Source organism: Gadus morhua, chromosome 2, assembly GCF_902167405.1.
Source record: "Gadus morhua chromosome 2, gadMor3.0, whole genome shotgun sequence".
In the NCBI taxonomy this organism is placed as follows: Eukaryota; Metazoa; Chordata; class Actinopteri; order Gadiformes; family Gadidae; genus Gadus; species Gadus morhua.
Window position 1 is genome coordinate 17,733,188 of NC_044049.1, and position 17,121 is coordinate 17,750,308.

Here is a 17,121-nt window from a genome sequence, read left to right on the forward strand (position 1 = left end):
TACAGCAGCTGGGAAACTAGACGGCTACGCCTACAATCATAGAACTAGAGTTATAATATCATAACTATTGTTCTATTTCATGTAGGCTATGCTACGCTGTCTAGGCTTCGCCTTATGGGCTAAGGTGAAGCTGCGAGCGGAGCCCAATCAATGTACTCCTGCTGGACCCCAGTCAAGAAAACTTAAGTCACCAGGCCACATAAGACTCAAAAAAGTCGAGGATGTGCAAAACACAACAGCTTAATAAAATTCCTCCGGACGGGTTGGGGCCCGAGGCCCGAGGCCCCAGCCCGTCCTTCATGGAATCCATGAAAAGAGAAGGGAAAAACCAGAGCAACACGGCTTCCATTAGGTCCACTACCACCGGGGGCGGAGCTACGGAGTTCGACTCTCCAATAAGGAGCTTCTCACGTCCGTTTCTTATTTAAAAAACGGCGGGAGTGCCATACCGGCAGACAAAAACCCACTCGTCAATCGGCGAGCCAATAGGAACCCCTATACACCGCTTTCCATTTGGAAAACGGCGGGAGAGAAATACTGGCAGTCAAGTCCAACTTGCCATCCGGCGATAGGAATTACAACGATGCCGCTTAAAATAACTCGCCTTCATTCTTAAGCCGTAGAAGGGGCACCGGACTCCAACACAGAGCTGCCGAGTGAGCCCCTGGACATGTCTAACATGTAGAAAGACGCAGCCGTGCAAATGTCTTCCACCGGAACGCCTCTGAGTAGAGCTGTTGAAGCGGCCACACACTGTGTGGAGTGAGCTTTAACGCCTAATGGTGGCGCTAAGCCCTGCCGAGCGTAGGCTAATCAATCACCCTCACATATCCAGCAAGAAAACCGCTGTTTAGAGAGAGCGCGGCCCCTGCTAGCGTCGCTATAACACACAAACAACTGTTGTGTGGAGCGGAACCCAGAGCGTTTCACGTACCTAGCCAGCGCCCGCACCGGGCACAGGAGATGCAACTCCGCCTCCGCCTCACTAGAATGAGGCGGGGGTGAAAAGCCTTAAGCACAATATCTCTCAACCGGAAAGAGCTATTAATGTTGTTAGGGAGGAACGCAGAATTAGGTCTGAGCAGCGCAAAGGAGCTGTCCTCGTTAAGCAACAAGCAGCTCGGGCTGACAGACAGCTCACAGGCCCGCTTGGCAGAAACCAAAGCCAATAAGAGCACAGTTTTAAAGGACAGGGCATCCAAAGGGGCCTGAGACAGAGGCTCGAAAGGGTCCCTGGACAACCCGCGCAACACGGTGGGGAGATCCCAGTGTGGTGTAGGCACACGCGAAACAGGCCTAACCCGTCTAGCCCCACGCAAGAATCTCTTGACCAGTGGATGGCTAAAGATCGGTCCACCATCACAGCCCGCATGGCCAGCCGAAACAGCTGCCGCATAGACCTTGATAGTGGAAAAAGCCAAACCCTTCTCCAATAAGTGCTGTAGAAACGCAAGCACGCTTCCCATCCTCGCAATAGGATGGGACAGCTTGGTTCCTGCCAGACCAATCAGAGAAAGCGCACCACTTCGCCACATAGAGGGAAGAAGTAGAAGGTGCACGAGCACCCTGGATAGTGTTGATAACTGCTTCAGGCAAACCTTTGCCCTGCAGGATCAACCTCTCAAGAGCCAGACCAACAGCCATCCCGATACATCGGGCGGGTGGTGCACCGTCCCATGGGCCTGTGAAAGCACATCCGGTCTGAAAGGTACCGGCCACGGCGCCGTCCGTGAGAGCGCCGCCAGCTCTGGAAACCACAAAGCTGAGCGGTTATCCGGAGCCACTATATTTTAGGGACAATCTCTCCCGTCTGACCTGTTCCAGAAGAGGAAGGATCAGCTGGAGCGTAGGAAACGCATACAAGAAAACCCGCGGCCAAGGTGTGTGCGCCAACGCATCCACCCCCAACGGGGGAAGATCCTGAGGGTTGAGAGAGAACCACCACCTGCAGTGTGTGTTCTCCGTGCACGCGAACAGGTCCACCTGAGCCGTCCCGAACCTATGCCAGATCAGTCTGACAATGTCGGGATGCAACCGCCACTGGTCGCGGCGGGGACCGCCGCGAGACATGAGGTCCGCCCCCAAGTTCTGGGCGCCTGCAATATGCAGGGCTCTCAGACTGAGGAGATACTGATGAGCCCAAAGCCAGAGCTCGACCGCCTTTTGGTGGAGAGCAGAGGAGCGCACTCCCCCCTGTTTGTTTATGTACGCCGCCGCCGACACACTGTCTGTCCTGATCAGAACGTGGCGGCCACGCACCAGGTGAAAGAAATGCAACAGCACTTTCCTCACAGCGACGAGTTCCAGCACATTTATGTGGACTGTAGGGGGCGTGCGCCACTCGCCTCCCACCGAGTGAGAGAGGCACGTTCCTCCCCAACCCGTCAACGAGGCGTCCGTGAAGACCACTACATATGACGTGAAACCCTGCCATCAGGGAGAAGACTCCGTCTGCCGCTATGCAAATCCAACCACCTTAAATTATCATTTGTCCCAGCCTCCATTAAGCTGATGAACAATGTGCAATAGAATGATGTGCAATAAATAGGTTAGCACTTTAGCACATAGTACTTTAGCACATAGCACTTTAGCACATAGCACTTTAGAACTAAGCACTCTAGCACATAGCACTTTATCCATAAGTTCTAGTGAAATAAACACTTGCACTTGATCCCCATACTGTCGATTTCTATGTAATACAGCAAGGTGCAGTTTAAGTCTATCAAGCCCCATGTTCTCGATGTTAAAATGTTGGTTTGTCTGATTGTGTTTGTGTCTGTGGTTGTGTTTTTGTTCTGTTGTACTCTTGTGTATGTTAAGAAAGCAATGATGCACTGTGCCCAAGACAAATTTCCCCACGGGGACAATAAAGTTGAACCTTGACCTTGACCTTGATGTCACTCTGCCCAGGGGAACACCCCTGAGAAGGGCGGGGGGGGTTCCCCAATATTCCAGGTCTGGTGACACTGAACAGGGTAGGAGGAGCACCCTGAGCTTGTGTCGCACGGGGTCCAACCGTTGGCGAGCAAACCACCGCTGGAGTCTGCGCATAAAGAGCAGACCCAGGGGAACCACGGGATGGGCGGCTGCCATCAGCCCTAACAGGCGCATGGTGGACAGCGCGGTCACGTTTCTGAGAATGCGAAAGCGGGAGAGCCCCAACAGGATGGCGTCTCGCCGAGGAGGTGAGAGCATCGCTGTCATGGCGGCTGAGTCTAGGCAAAGCCCCAAGCAGACTATCTGCCGGCCGGGGAGCGGGAAGCTCTTCTCCCAGTTGATGGCAAAACCCAGGAAAGAGAGATGGTTTATCACCGTCATGGTTTCCCTTCTCGCATTTTCCTCTGAGTTGCTCAGAATAAGTAGGTCGTCGAAGTAGAAGAGAAATCTCTTTCCCTGATGCCTGAGCGGTCCCAGCGCCGTCTCCACACACTTCGAGAAGGTGCGCGAGGCCAGGGAGTAGCCGTATGTCAGGCACTGGTACTCGTACACCACCCCCAAGAAGGCAAAACTGAGAAACTTCCTGTGCACCTGCCGAACAGGGACGTGGAAGTAAGCATCCTTGAAATCCAGGGATGTGAACGAGTCGCCCTCTCTCACACATCGGAGCAGCGCTCTGATAGTGAGCATTCTGAATCTCCTCGCGGCAACGAATCTGTTGACACGCGAAGATCCAGAATAGGTCTCATCTCCCCTGACTTCTTGGAAACCAGGCAGTAGCGGGAGTAAAACCCTAGGTGTGACTCCTGGGGGGGGACAACAGTGATGGCCCCCTTCTCCAAGAGACGGACCGCCTCTGCTGCCAGAGCCGTGATTGCCGCTGTATTCCGTAGCCTAGTCTCCACCAACCCCATAAAGGGTGGGGGACAGTGCTTGAACTGTATGGGATGACCCCATCTCAACGTGTTGTCCAACCACGATGGTAGAACGCACTGCTCTAGCCAACACGCATAGCGGTCGGAGAGAGGACGAGCTGACAGCTGAGGAACGCTGTCCAGGAATAACCAGTATTCCTCGGCCCCTACCGCCTCCACACAGTGTGTGGACCAAGGGGGGCATCCCATGAAAGGGAGGAGGCTCAGCGAGAGTGGTAGACGTTACAGAGCTAGTCGCTGTACAAAAAGCGAGCTGTCTAGACGCCGCGCTCGTGTCCGCTGAACAGGCAACGAGCCATGTAGCCGTAGCACTCATGACCATGCGTTGTCCGCTGCCTGTAACCACAGCACGCAGACCCGTCTCCTCACCTTCCACAGACTGTAGAAGGGAGGTAGAGGGGATAATGTGGGAAACTAGGAAACTAGTACAAGCGTCCGTATCTCCGGGTTCGTGTAATGAGTCTCCAGCCCACCCACGACGCTCAAAGGGACGCTGCTTCTTAGAAGCAGGTGAACCAAAGGTTATGTAAACACGCCGTCCGGCCGCCACCCTATAGCCATCTGGCTGAGCGCCCACGCTGCTACCACCGGTCATCTTGGAAGTCATATCTTCGGTTTCGTTGATCAGTACAAATCGCTGAAAGAAAAGGGAGGATGGGCGGCGGTTTGCGCCGCCTTATATACACGGTGCCGTGGGAAATGTAGGCGGTGCCCAAGTTGATTGGTGCATAGTTGAAATTTTTCAGTGCGCGCACGGGACAAGCCCATAAGGCGAAGCCTCGACGGCGAAGCCTACATGAAATAGAACTGGTTTGTTTCTCCAGGTATATTCTGCTGACATGTTGCGACCATAAGATAATGTGTAACATAAGTTAGTCTGTGACATAACTAACGTTCACAATAAAATTAATTGAAAGATATAGACATGTAACTGAGAAACAACAGTACGTGGTCTTTTATTATTTGTATTCTATATATCTAAGATGACCACAGACAGCAATTCAAGCCCTCCAAACAGGAAAGCCTATAAAAGTGCAGGAGAACTACTTAAATGCATCCTTCGGTCAAACCTGTTGTTGACAGCAGGAAGCAAGATCAACAGAACACTGGGGAATATCAATCAGTTGCAAATTTCCTGATATTCTAATGACACATTCCTGAGTTGGAGAAGACTAACAATATAAAACAACAACAACTACACAGTAATACCATAATAATTACAAAATAATTCATTCATTTATAACAAAATGAAACTATTTAAAACTAAAGCACTTATTTTCCCACCAGCATACATAACAATAAACATGTTTGTCTAATAAATCCACCAAGATATAAACATAAAAATGAATAAAAATATGATAAAAATGCAGATATTTTGCTGTGTGGAGTTGGTCTGGTGTTGTCCTGCTTCTCTCTGGCTCTTTTAAAGTCCCTCTCTCCTTGGGACATCTTCCGGGGGGGGGGGGGGGGGGGGGGGGCGATGCGTCTCTGGAACTGCTTCCTAATGCTGGTCCATGCGCCTCAGAGCATTGGACCAGGGAGTTATCACCGTTTGGTGCTGGGGGTTTGGACGGTGGTCGAAAAATTTGAGTTTTGAAAGCAACACAAATCTGTCTCTGTAAAAGGCTAACAAACATATTGTTCCACTGCCTTTTAAACAAGTCAAATTGAAGTTCATATATCAGCTTTAACCCTACCTTTAACCCTGCGTTCACACCAAAAGATGCATTTGCTGCCCGTACGCGTTGCCGCCGAAGTTTTGCGGCCAGAGCCGGTTCAGACTTCCATGGGGCCCTAGGCAAAATTCTGCCAAGGGGCCCTCCTAACTGAACCCCCAAAATTTTCAACCGTCGCACCTGACACCCAGTGCTTCCACTCATCCATTTTATTTAGCAGATCCATATTGTCCGTTTTCTGTTGAAGTGGTTGCTAGGCAAACAAATTGAGTCGTGAGAAGACTTGAGCTTAACAAAACGACATGTTTTCGATCTACAACGAAAGTGTCTTTATAAAATGAAAGGAGAGTAAAATGCCATAATAAACAACGTACTAACCTCGAAACATCAAACCAATACTTCAAGCAACAGTTTGATATTTCTCGGTATGATCTCACTCTATTAATAAGTGTTTATTATTTAGCACCATTGTCATAATATTTCACGAGTTTTATCTATTCACCAAGAATAAATCGTATGTGCGTCTATATTTGCCTGTGGGCTATCCAAGCAAACAAACTTCAATCTTAGTCAATATGTATGCATTACTTTCCATTTTGTTAAGTGCAGTTGTAACTATACAAGGCTACAACTAAAATTATAGAAGCTAGCAAGACGCACACAGAGACCGGGGATCCCCAAGGGCTCACCGCCCTGTAGGTCTAACACGGACTGTCCCTCCCTCTCTCCCACCAGGAGAGGAGAGTTAAAGGCTTTACCTGACTGCTGCTCCCGCAGTTCACGGGCCTTTATTATAAATAATACATTTGCGGGGCCCTACGCAACGTGCGTAGTGTGCGTATTGAAAGAACCGGTACTGTTTGCGGCGCAGCAAATCAAGTTTTGCGGCGCAGCAAAAGTTTTGCGGCGCAGCAAAGGTTTCTCCTCCCCTGGCCAGGCATTTGGCTCAGCTCAGTGACACACACACACACACACACACACACACACACACACACACACACACACACACACACACACACACACACACACACACACACCTACCATCCATATCCATCCATAGGATTGGTATACAAGAGAGATAGTAAAGTGGTGCAAAACAGTTAAATTATTCACCCACGTAAACACATTACCTACTGTTAACAATGGGCCATCGTAACAAATCGACTGCTCGGCATGCCATGCATATATGGATGCAGCTTTGAAGGGGACGCAAAACACAGCTTTGGCAACGCTGTTGAAAGCTGATTGGCTGTCATCACGCGTTTGCTGCCGAAAAGTTTAAATATTTCAACTCGAGCAGCATTTGTTGCGCCGCAAAATACGTGAACGCGCTGCAAATCAAATCTTGCCGCGCCGCAAATCAAATCTTGCTGCCGGTTTTCTCGGCAGCAAGTGGTCCGGCAGCAAACCCGCTACGCGTCACTACATTCACTTTGAATGGGATCGTGCTGCGCGGCATCTTTTTGCATCTTTTGGTGTGAACGCAGGGTAAAGGTGACATATTATACCACCAGGTGTGAGTGTGATTAGCCGTTACAAGCCGTCTTGAAAATCGGACTCTTCTGACATCACAAGTGGGCTTGCTCACCTAGATGTATGATGGATGGATGGGCAACGTTTGCTACAATCCACTAGGTAGGCTGGTAGACTGTTCTATCCAGCACACATCTAGGTGGACACGCCCATTTGTGATGTCAGAAGACCAAACGGCTTCTAATGGCTAATCACACTCACACCTCGTGGTACAATATGTCACCTTTAAGACTCTTCTCTTACCAAAAAATTCTGGATGCTCACCAGACGCTTTCAGATCGATTCTTAATTAAGTATTAATATGGACCGTTAATTATACAGATGGTCAAAGTTCAACAGAACTAAAGAGTTCTTGTTATAAAGTATATTGCTAGTGAGGATAGAGGAACACTTTATAGCATGTGTGCACACACAAACTCACTACTTACCCACATCTGGGGGTCTCGCTGTGCCTGATGGGACATTGGCTGGGTCGTTTATTGATGGGGGCGGGACCAGACACAATGTGGAGGTCGCTATAGACGCCTGTGGGACATATCTGTTGATGGAGAATGACGATTTTTTTCGATGTCACATTTGTGTCTAACCTGAGTACAATAACAGATATAAAATATTTCAATCATTCAAAATACTACTTAATGAACAGTTTGTATTTCTATCATCTTATTGATGAGAAAAGATTGGTTGCATATGAGTCATCTACGTTTTTTTATGTCCATTACAACCCAATACAGCATTATCATCCTTATCACCGCTATCAAACAAACAGCTTCTCGATCATGAGTCACGTGAATAAAAACAATAGTTCTAAACTGACCAGCTGAGAGGGGTGCCATGAGTTTGTATGGCCACGAGATCTTCGCACTGCAAAGTTGCTCTTCGTGGACCCTAGTTTACAGAAGGACCCACTGGCTGTGATGGGACAGGAAGGATGAGAGAGATGCATTGCATCTTCAGGGAACAATGTTTTCAATACTGGGCTTGACTCTGATCTGAAAACAGATAAGCTGGAGCCCTGGGAGGTCATGATTAGGATATTTGGTTAGGCTACAGGTAAGACTTACTGGGTAGTGAGGCATGTCTTTTGCTGGCCTTCACGGTTACACTGGTCTGTACAACACAGCTGTTAAGCAATGCCTGAAACAAACAAAAACCTGAAGGGTCAAAGGAAATCAATCACAACAAATTGGGCACCGAATGTGACCTACTTTCCTCTGACCTTCTAGCAGACCTAAAAGCACCTGGCCCTCGCCAACCTATTCCCCTTCCCTTCACTTACGGCGGCGGAGGCTTGTGGTCTTAGGGGTTTTCCCGGGTGAGTCTGGCCTGGAGTGGGAACCCGGAGCTGGGCATGGCCCTGGGAGTCTGGGCCGAACAGCTGCTGGGGGGCCCACGGGTGGGGTTGGAACTGAGCTCTGATGTGGGGCTCACTCATGGCCTGGTTCGGACCCTGGGGGTTCTGGGAGTTTAGCGGGACTGGCTGGGGGTTCTGGTCGGTGCTGATGGGAGGATGGTGCTGCTGCTGACGATGATAAAGGCTTGGCTCAGACTTGGGCTTGGACCGCTTGGGGGAACCGCTTAGGGGCAGATGGTTGGAGATTGGATGTGATGGTGGGTTCAGAGAGGCAAAGTCCATCCCACATTCAGTACTGATGCTCAGAGTGGGCACAATCTGAAAGCTCCTTCCATCAGATCTTAAGGGCTCCAGCTTGGGAGGAAACAGAGACAGAGGGAGAGACACAATCGTATTTTGTTTTTCTTGTTTCTTGCATTAAAATAATGGAACATAGACAACACACATGCAACTCAAAAACATGTATTTTAGTGTGTGAAGTTTATTTTCACACACGTGTGCATCAGTGACATATATGTATAATACAGTTCAATTACACTATCATAGCTCTATTCAAGGGGGGTTTGCTAGTTGATCTCATCAGACTTTCATCTCATCTTTCCACCTCAACATTGAGTGTGAAAGTGTTATTTTTCGCCATTTCATTCCCTTCATGAATATTTCCATCCATGCTTTGGCGCTTGGTTGTCCTACCATGGTGGTCATCCTTCTGAGAAGCAGGTGGGATTCGGTCAGGACGGACAGCGGGGCGTTGGCCTGTTTGGATGACGGCGCGTCGTGGAACATGTTGTACAACTGCCACAAATGAACACATAAGTAAGCAACATTAAAGGTGACGTATTATACCACCAGGTTTGAGTGTGCTTATGCCCCGTTTACACCATCCCGCTAATGGCCGCTAATGGCCGATGGACCACCGATGTGGAAGTCGGGGTGATTCGGGTGACATCGGGCTAAAAATGTATGATCGGGTCAATTTATCGGGGTAGCATTTACACATACCCGATGTTATAACGATAACATAACGATGTATGCCAGGGGAGACACCCGAAGTGCGTTTGGCGTCATTTGACGTCATTTCGAATGACGCCAAACACGTCAAATGACGCGTTTGGCGTCATTTCGGGAGAAGGCAAAGGGGAGACTGGTTTAGACTGATATTTATTTATATATTTATTTATATTAAAATAGCGATTTTATAATAATAAAACGCCGGTTCTAAATGGGCGAAGTACCCTGTAATTATAAAAGTAGGACATCCATCCATCACCCCCTATTTATACACAAGTGGCAGATTGAGGGTCTTCCTTAACACAATCTGGTCACTCACAATCGTTATTTGTCTAGGGTTCTCGAGGGTCTTTCGTGTGTTGAGGTTGCCGATATAAAGACGATAAAACACGATAAAGCGCGGAAGATTAACGAATATAGCCGATGTGCCCAGGAAAATTCCCGAACGATTTGCGATGTCTTACGTTATACTCCCGTTCTATTCCCGATTATAGCCGATTAGCCCATAGAAACACCTGGTAACCGATTCTACCCCGATTGACCCAAAATTAACAAACATGTTTGTTCTTTGCCGATGTTGCCCGTTGTTGCCCGATCATTGAGCATTTCTTCCCGTTTCTTCCCGTTGTCTAACGATGTTCCCGGGAAGAGTAACGGTGTTTCCCGATGCAACCACGCTATTTGCCGATGTTATAACGATAGCTGCTGATTTAGCCATCGGGCACCATCGGGGCCCACTATCGGGTAGGTGTAAACAGGGCATTAGCCGTTACAAGCCATTTTAAAATCTGCCTCTTCTGACATCACAAGTGGGCATGTCCATCTAGATGTGTGCTGTATAGATCAATCTACCAGCCTACCCAGTGGACTGTAGCAAATGTTGCTCATCTATCCGTCATACATCTAGGTGGACATGCCCACTTGTGATGTCACAAGAGGCCGATTTTCAAGACTAACCACACTCACACCTGGTGGTATAATATGTCACCTTTAATGTTATGTTTGGGGCAAGCGGCAGCCGATAGCACCTGTTTGTGAAGCCCTGGCAGGGGCGAAAAACACTAAGTTCCTCTAACGGCCTGTAAAAGCCAAAGATTTGATGCTGAAAGACACACCCCTGTTCTAAGTCAACCGGAAAAATGCGGTTTCAGGCTTCATAAATAGCAAATACATGTTTAATTTTGTTTTTATTTAATTTATAAGTGATGAAAGGAAGTTATTGAATTTGATTTTTCCCATTGAGTACTGCGAGGGGAATTCACGGCCTCATTTTGCAAATATGTGAATGTTTTGTGCTTCTGTTTTCAAAAATCGTAAGCAATGAAGGACCCTTCTTCTACATTTTTACAGTCTATGGTTGTCGGATGGATAAAGACACCACATGACAAATAAATAGTTATCACCACTGCTATGTATAACAGACCGTTGCTACGGAGGCATTTCCAAACGTATCTAATGGACAATGTTTTCTTAGCGGAAGCAATCAATACATTTTTAAATCAATAAAATAAATTGTAGTCGTTCTATTTTGTGTCAAACAAATGATTTATTTAGTATGGAGCCTTGTAATAAGCGGGATAATGTACAGCGAGCAGGTCATTAATGTGGCATAAACCCCTTCAAGGTTTATGTCCCGCTATACATTATCCCTTACACGGCTGGCCTGACGCAGCCTCGACCATAAAACCTGTCTTTGTACGGCACTGCTGCTGACCTGTTTGGCCACACCGAGGTTTCTTATTAGGTTTTCACGGAGCCGTAACTCCCGCAGTCGCTTCTGCTCCTCCTCTACTTCCTCTTTCCTCCAGCAGACTGTTGCCGCAGGCAACGCCGGCAGCAAGTGTGGAGTACTCCCGGCATGCTAATGTGCCACACACACACACACACACACACATTGTATGAATTAGCCCGCTGTTGACTTTGCGGACCAATTGCGAAAAGAGTCCATTCACAAAAATATTAATAAATATACAAAAACATATCATTTCATTGCCGCATTTAACCAAAGCATCTCACAGTGCTGTGACAGTCTATAATGTAGGCACAGCCCGAGCGGGAATAAAACCCCTAACCCAGACAATGCGCATTAAAGTAGTAGTTGAGCTAGACATGACCGGGGCTGACAGAAGCGACAGAGTAGCTCATAAAGAAGGAGATCCGTGCACCGTGTTAGTTTTCGTGTGGTGGGGGGCCGGACCCAGGGAAGACTGAGAGGTCCTACATCGCTTCTCCCCCGCCGACTCCCCCTGCAGCCCCCGCCAGCGATCCGCGATGTTTCGGTTGCTCTGCTGCTTCTCATACAGCTCCTGCAACTGCTCCCTGGAGGGGGAGGGGGTGGGGGGGAGACAGAGAGATAGTGAGACAGAGAGAGGCATGGCCAGAGATCCTGGAGATGTTGGTGCAGAAGAAGGTCAGATGAAAGCACGGGGCGGACGGCGGAGGAACGGGAGCAGCAGAAAGATTGAGACTAATCCATTTCTTTTTTTATGACGTGAGCCTACATTTTTATAGACACTGACGATGGCATTCATGCAGAGGTAATGCCAATGCAGCACATTCAGTCGGAGCAAGCAACACAGACGCAAAGCAATTAAGCAAAATGCTTTGATTAAAAAGATTAAAATAGAAGTGTGCAACTAAGTGTTTTGTATACGTATGTGCAGAGTGTGTGTGTGTGTGTGTGTGTATGCATGTGTGTGTGTGTGTACATGCATGCGTGCACGTGTGTCTGTGTTTGTGTGTGGGCTGCTGCACTCCCAAGCACTCTACAAATTGCATTGCCAATCAAACTCTTTCTAATGCAATACATTGATGGTGGATTTAATGTATTTATCCAAATGCATGTTTGAATCATGTTTTCTTTTTTGCTAGCTATGGAATAAAAGGCAAATAAAAGTGAGATGGACAACATCTGTTCTACAACCCTAACACGATCCCTCCCCCCACATGGACAATCAATGGATAGAGCATAGATCAGGGCATTGTCACCCACCAAGTGGCCATGCAACGTTCAAGCACTCTACAAATAGTCACTCGGCTAGTCCAAAACCAAGCATTGAAAAACATTATATTTGTGATAAACAGTTAGGGGTAGGATAGTGAGTTGGCTGGGGTTGTTGACTGAGCCGAAAGCTACTTTATTAGCTCCCCAATGTCCGCATTCTATGTGTAGGGTTACTTGAGCAAGATGCTTAATCCCACTACTGACATTTATCTAAAGTTCCACAAATTGAGCTCAAGATCAGGAGCCAGCTTTACCAAGCCAGTGTTTCAAAACATACGGAGACCAGACCATGAAGAACCAAGTTGGGTTGAGGAATATTAATAATAATATAGGCTAGCTGAGAGAATTGGGGATCCGCACGTCATGAACCACGTACTTTACTTGCAGTATAGCACATGATTCGTGACTGGGGATCACGACTCATCGCAAATCAGTGTGCTATACTACAAGTTAGGGCTGATCAATTAATCTAACTTTAATCATGATTTTGATTTTTGAGTCAAACAATCTCCAAACTAATATTATCAAGTTGAAACTATATATATTTCTTCCTGGATCCAGAACAGATAATACATATTTGTACATTATTTTCGATTTGAACCTTTTCTATTTGAACATCAGATGTCATTTTTAAGGGCAAATTTCAAAGTTCTCAGTTACAAAACGCAGATTAAATGTTTAAGATTTCAAACTCAAAAAAAATGCTTTGAATAATCATGATTTCAATATTGACCAAAATAATCGTGATTATGACTTTTTCCATAAACGAGCAGCCCTACTACAAGTGTTGTGTCCATCCTCATCCGAGCTGAGGTGATTTGCAGCGCGATGTGTCTACCTGGTACACTTCTCCCTGGCCCGGGACGCAGCCGTCTCCTGGAACAGCGAGGAGCTGTGCAGGAAGTACTTGTCATACTTGTCACCGCCTTCCCTGGGGAAGATCCTCCGGTAGGCTCCCAGGTGGCCGTCCTCGTACCGAAGAACCCTCTGTTCCCGCTGTGCGTCCTCCACAGCCTGCTCCTCCATGCTACACACACACATACACACACACAGAGTTTCATACACACACACACACACACACACACACACACACACACACACACACACACACACACACACACACACACACACACACACACACACACACACACACACACACACGCAGAACTGTTCCTTGTTGTGTAGTGTGTTGGTGGTGGTCAGCAATGAGGACAACAAGAGCATTGAGAACTGACTATAGAAACGTTGCAAAGACAGTAGATCTCGGATGGAGATTTTAAGAGAAGAAAAAAACATGTGGTTCTCACATAGTGGAAGGCCAATAAACCTCTTTCTACACGGCCCTCCACAACACGGCCCCCCAAATGGTGGCAAAACCATTTACCGTTAAAAATGATGCCCATGATATTCTTTTATTTTTTATTGCTTCTGTTGAGATCAACACGGCCGCCGGACGTACTGCAGGCCACCGGACTGGTTTCACCAGTCTATAATGCTGTTCCTATTCTGCGTTGTATGGTATCCCTTGACAGGAGGTTTGTCCGGGATTTCATGGAGGAATTTTCCCAGCAGAATTTTGAACATGTATAGCTGTGTTGCTGAGGTCACGGAGTGGGGGAGAATGTTCCATAGTTTCCCAGCATGGACAGCAAAGGAGGAGTCATATAGGCTCACAGCGGACGGAGGAGCATGCTTGTTGAAGGCGGGAATTTTTACCTATTTTCCAAGCCGCATATTGTCGGTGAACTGCATCCCGATGTCATTGGGTGTGGTTTCGTTGAGGATCTTCCAGACATGAATGATCATATATCTCTCTCTTCTGCGCTGCAGGGATAGCAGTTTCAGCGTCCTGGTGTAGCACCATGTTGTTCTTCTTGGACCATTCAATTATGCTGTCAAGGTCTTCTTGGACAATCTCTGCTTCCTCTGAGATGTCGATTTTTCTCTGGATCTTGGTGTCATCTGCAAAACTACCAGGGTCGCAGTTCTTAACAACTTTGTGGAGGTCGTTGATATATATGATAAACAGGATCGGTCCTAGTTCCGAGCCCTGTGGGACACCGCTGATAACAGGTTTAGGATCGGAGCGGTGACCGTCGACTACCACGGTCTGAGTCCTATTTGAGAGAAAGGCTTTGATCCACTCGTAGAGGTTACCTCGGATGCCGTAGTTGTGAAGCTTCTGCAGTAGGATGTTGTGATCCACCTTGTCGAAGGCTTTGGCGAAAGTCGAGGTATATCACATCGGTTTCGAAGCCTTCGTTGAGGTTGCGAAGGATGCTGTCGTAGTGCTGCAGGAGTTGGGTCAGACAGCTGCGTCCCTTCCGGAAGCCATGTTGGATAGCAGTTTGTTGCTCTCTAGAAAATCAACCAACTGGGTCCTGAATCACACGCTCAAATATCTTTGTGACATGGGATGTGAGGGAGATCGGCCTGTAGTTGGCTGGGTCAGTTTTATTTCCCTTCTTGTAGATCGGGGTAATATACTCTGTTTTGAGGTCCTGGGGGATTTCTCCAGTATTCATTGACCATTTCCAGAGTATGGTCAAGGGAACACTGATCTCATGCTTGCAGCTCTTGAGGGTCTTTGCCGGGATATCTTCATGTCCTGTGGCAGCGTAGTTGTCGACCTCATCAATCGCTAGCTCGATGTCTTCTTTGGTGAAGTTGATGTCAGCAATGGTTGCACCTGGTTCACCTTGAGGGGTAATTATGGTTTGTTCGATGTCCGGCGAGTCTGGGTCACTGAAGGCAGAGTAAAACTGCTCCTGGAGGATGTTTGCCATATCTTGGGGTTGATGACGCAGAGTATTGGAACTGTCCTTCAGCGGCCCAATATTACTCTTTGCTTTCGCAAACCACTTAGCAAAGCTGTAGAAGTAACGCGGATTAGTTTTGATGGTATCGACAGCCCTTTGCTCCCTGATATGGAGCTCTTCAAGGATCGTATCACGAAGGTCAATCTGGAGAAGGCTGATGTTGTCCTTCAGCTTCTGGATTTCAGGAGAAGCTGGATGGTGCGTTTCCAGACATTGTAGGCAAGCTTTCATCTTGCAGCTTTTCCGGTAGAGTAATGACCTGTTACGGCTAGGTTTTCTTTTGGTCTGATTCTGAGGCTGGTTCTTCTGGGGGCAGTGTATAATGCAGAGCTGGAGCACTGTGAGCCTGATGAGTTCTGCAAATGATGCTCCTTGGTCATCCCTGGGGCAGTGGGAGTATAATTCCACCCAGTTTATATCTCCCATCTGATCTTTGAGGGCTTCTGTGTCTGCTTCGTGGATGTTGAGAGAGTGGAACGAGAATCTTTCAAACTTCTTGGGAGGAGCGGTCTTAGTGCTACCAAGGACGTCGTATCCCATTCTGACCTCTACTAGTTTGTGGTCAGAGAGAGAGGTTTTTGATGAGGACACTTCTATGATGCTGTTGGTGTCGTTGGTGATCACGAGGTCAAGCACGTTGTCGAGGCGAGTTCCACAGTCGACAATCTGTGACAGGAAGTTTCTGGAGAGGAAGTCTAGGAGTAGGTCGCATGATGCAGCGCTGTCAGCGCCGAGGGATATAGCATACGGCATAGATTTCCAGTCTATGTTAGGGAAGTTAAAGTCGCCTGTTGTATAGATCGTTGAGACTTCACTCTGGATATCATCAAGGTAGGTTTGGAGATTAGTCATCATCTTGGAGAAGCTCTTGAGGCTTGCGGTAGGAGGACGGTAGATAGATGCGACTATGTAGTGTATGGATTCAATAGCGCATTTAACTGACTGGCAGATACCGTCATCAAAGGTCTGGACTTTTGATGTGAGGAGGGAGTCGTGGACATACAGCATGGTGCCACCCCCTGTTCTGGACGCTCTGTCGCATCTTAGGATGTGGTAGTGTGGGATGGCAACCTGTGCATCGTGGATGTAGCTTTTGAGCCAAGATTCCGATGCTGCTAGGAAGGGTACTGAGCTACCAGGACAGTTAAGTAGGGTGTCGGAGATGAATGGAATCTTCCATCTGCTCTGGCTGGTAGCCTTTGGGGACAAGCCTTGTCCGTTTAGGATGTAGAGACTTGAGTAGGTAAGTTTGTGTTGTAGCCCTGCATTGCCTGCTGGAGGAGGGAATTCATCAGGATAGGGTTGGAGCTCATGTACTGAGTCGGTGGGGGAGGCATTTGCATGGGGATCTGCTCTTGGGGGATGGGAGGTAGAAGGTACTGCCACAACTGTTGGTGGCACTGGGGGGGTCCAGGTAGGGTTTGTCGCTGGCGTTCGGCCCTCATCTCCGTCAGCTGTATCTGCATCTCTTGTTGCTGGTCTCGCATCTGGTCGAGGATCTGGGGGAGTCGGGATAAAAAAAGACGTGTCGATAGCATTTGCTTCTGCACATCTTTCTGGAGCAGCAGCTGTGAGAGGCGGAGCTTGCTGCCATCGAGATCTTGGTTCTCGGACTGATGATGTCCCTAGTAGGGGTGGTCTTGAGCTCGCACTCAGTGCCCGCTGCCTGTTTGTAGGCGGAGGCATCTGGCGGGGATGATCGCCTCCTTGGCGTCTAGCTGGATCTTGTCTCTGTGGTCGAAGTGCATCTGATTCATATTTCTTCGTGTTTGCAGGTGGGCAAACATACATCCCTGCACAGTACAAACCCGACGTTTGAGTGTCTGCACAGTACAGGATGGTAGAATTTACA

General features: G+C 48.0%; 1 protein-coding gene across 5 annotated transcripts in view; it reads right to left on the reverse strand.

The window, feature by feature from the left end:
• Nucleotides 1–4,809: 4,809 nt before the first annotated feature.
• ttll6 (tubulin tyrosine ligase-like family, member 6) overlaps nucleotides 4,810–17,121 on the reverse strand; it is a 39,251-nt gene continuing 26,939 nt past the window's right edge. For 4 of the 5 annotated variants that reach the window (XM_030347475.1, XM_030347458.1, XM_030347467.1 and 1 more), the window contains 9 exons: nucleotides 13,289–13,477; nucleotides 11,612–11,765; nucleotides 11,161–11,307; nucleotides 9,129–9,230; nucleotides 8,361–8,789; nucleotides 8,146–8,218; nucleotides 7,899–8,032; nucleotides 7,510–7,619; nucleotides 4,810–5,430 (listed from right to left, as the gene is read on the reverse strand). In XM_030347475.1, the coding sequence (XP_030203335.1) occupies nucleotides 5,418–5,430; nucleotides 7,510–7,619; nucleotides 7,899–8,032; nucleotides 8,146–8,218; nucleotides 8,361–8,789; nucleotides 9,129–9,230; nucleotides 11,161–11,307; nucleotides 11,612–11,765; nucleotides 13,289–13,477 (1,351 nt within the window). In that variant the 3' untranslated portion in view covers nucleotides 4,810–5,417. The remainder of the gene's footprint in view (nucleotides 5,431–7,509; nucleotides 7,620–7,898; nucleotides 8,033–8,145; nucleotides 8,219–8,360; nucleotides 8,790–9,128; nucleotides 9,231–11,160; nucleotides 11,308–11,611; nucleotides 11,766–13,288; nucleotides 13,478–17,121) is intronic. The other variant, XM_030347484.1, reaches the window with a different exon arrangement.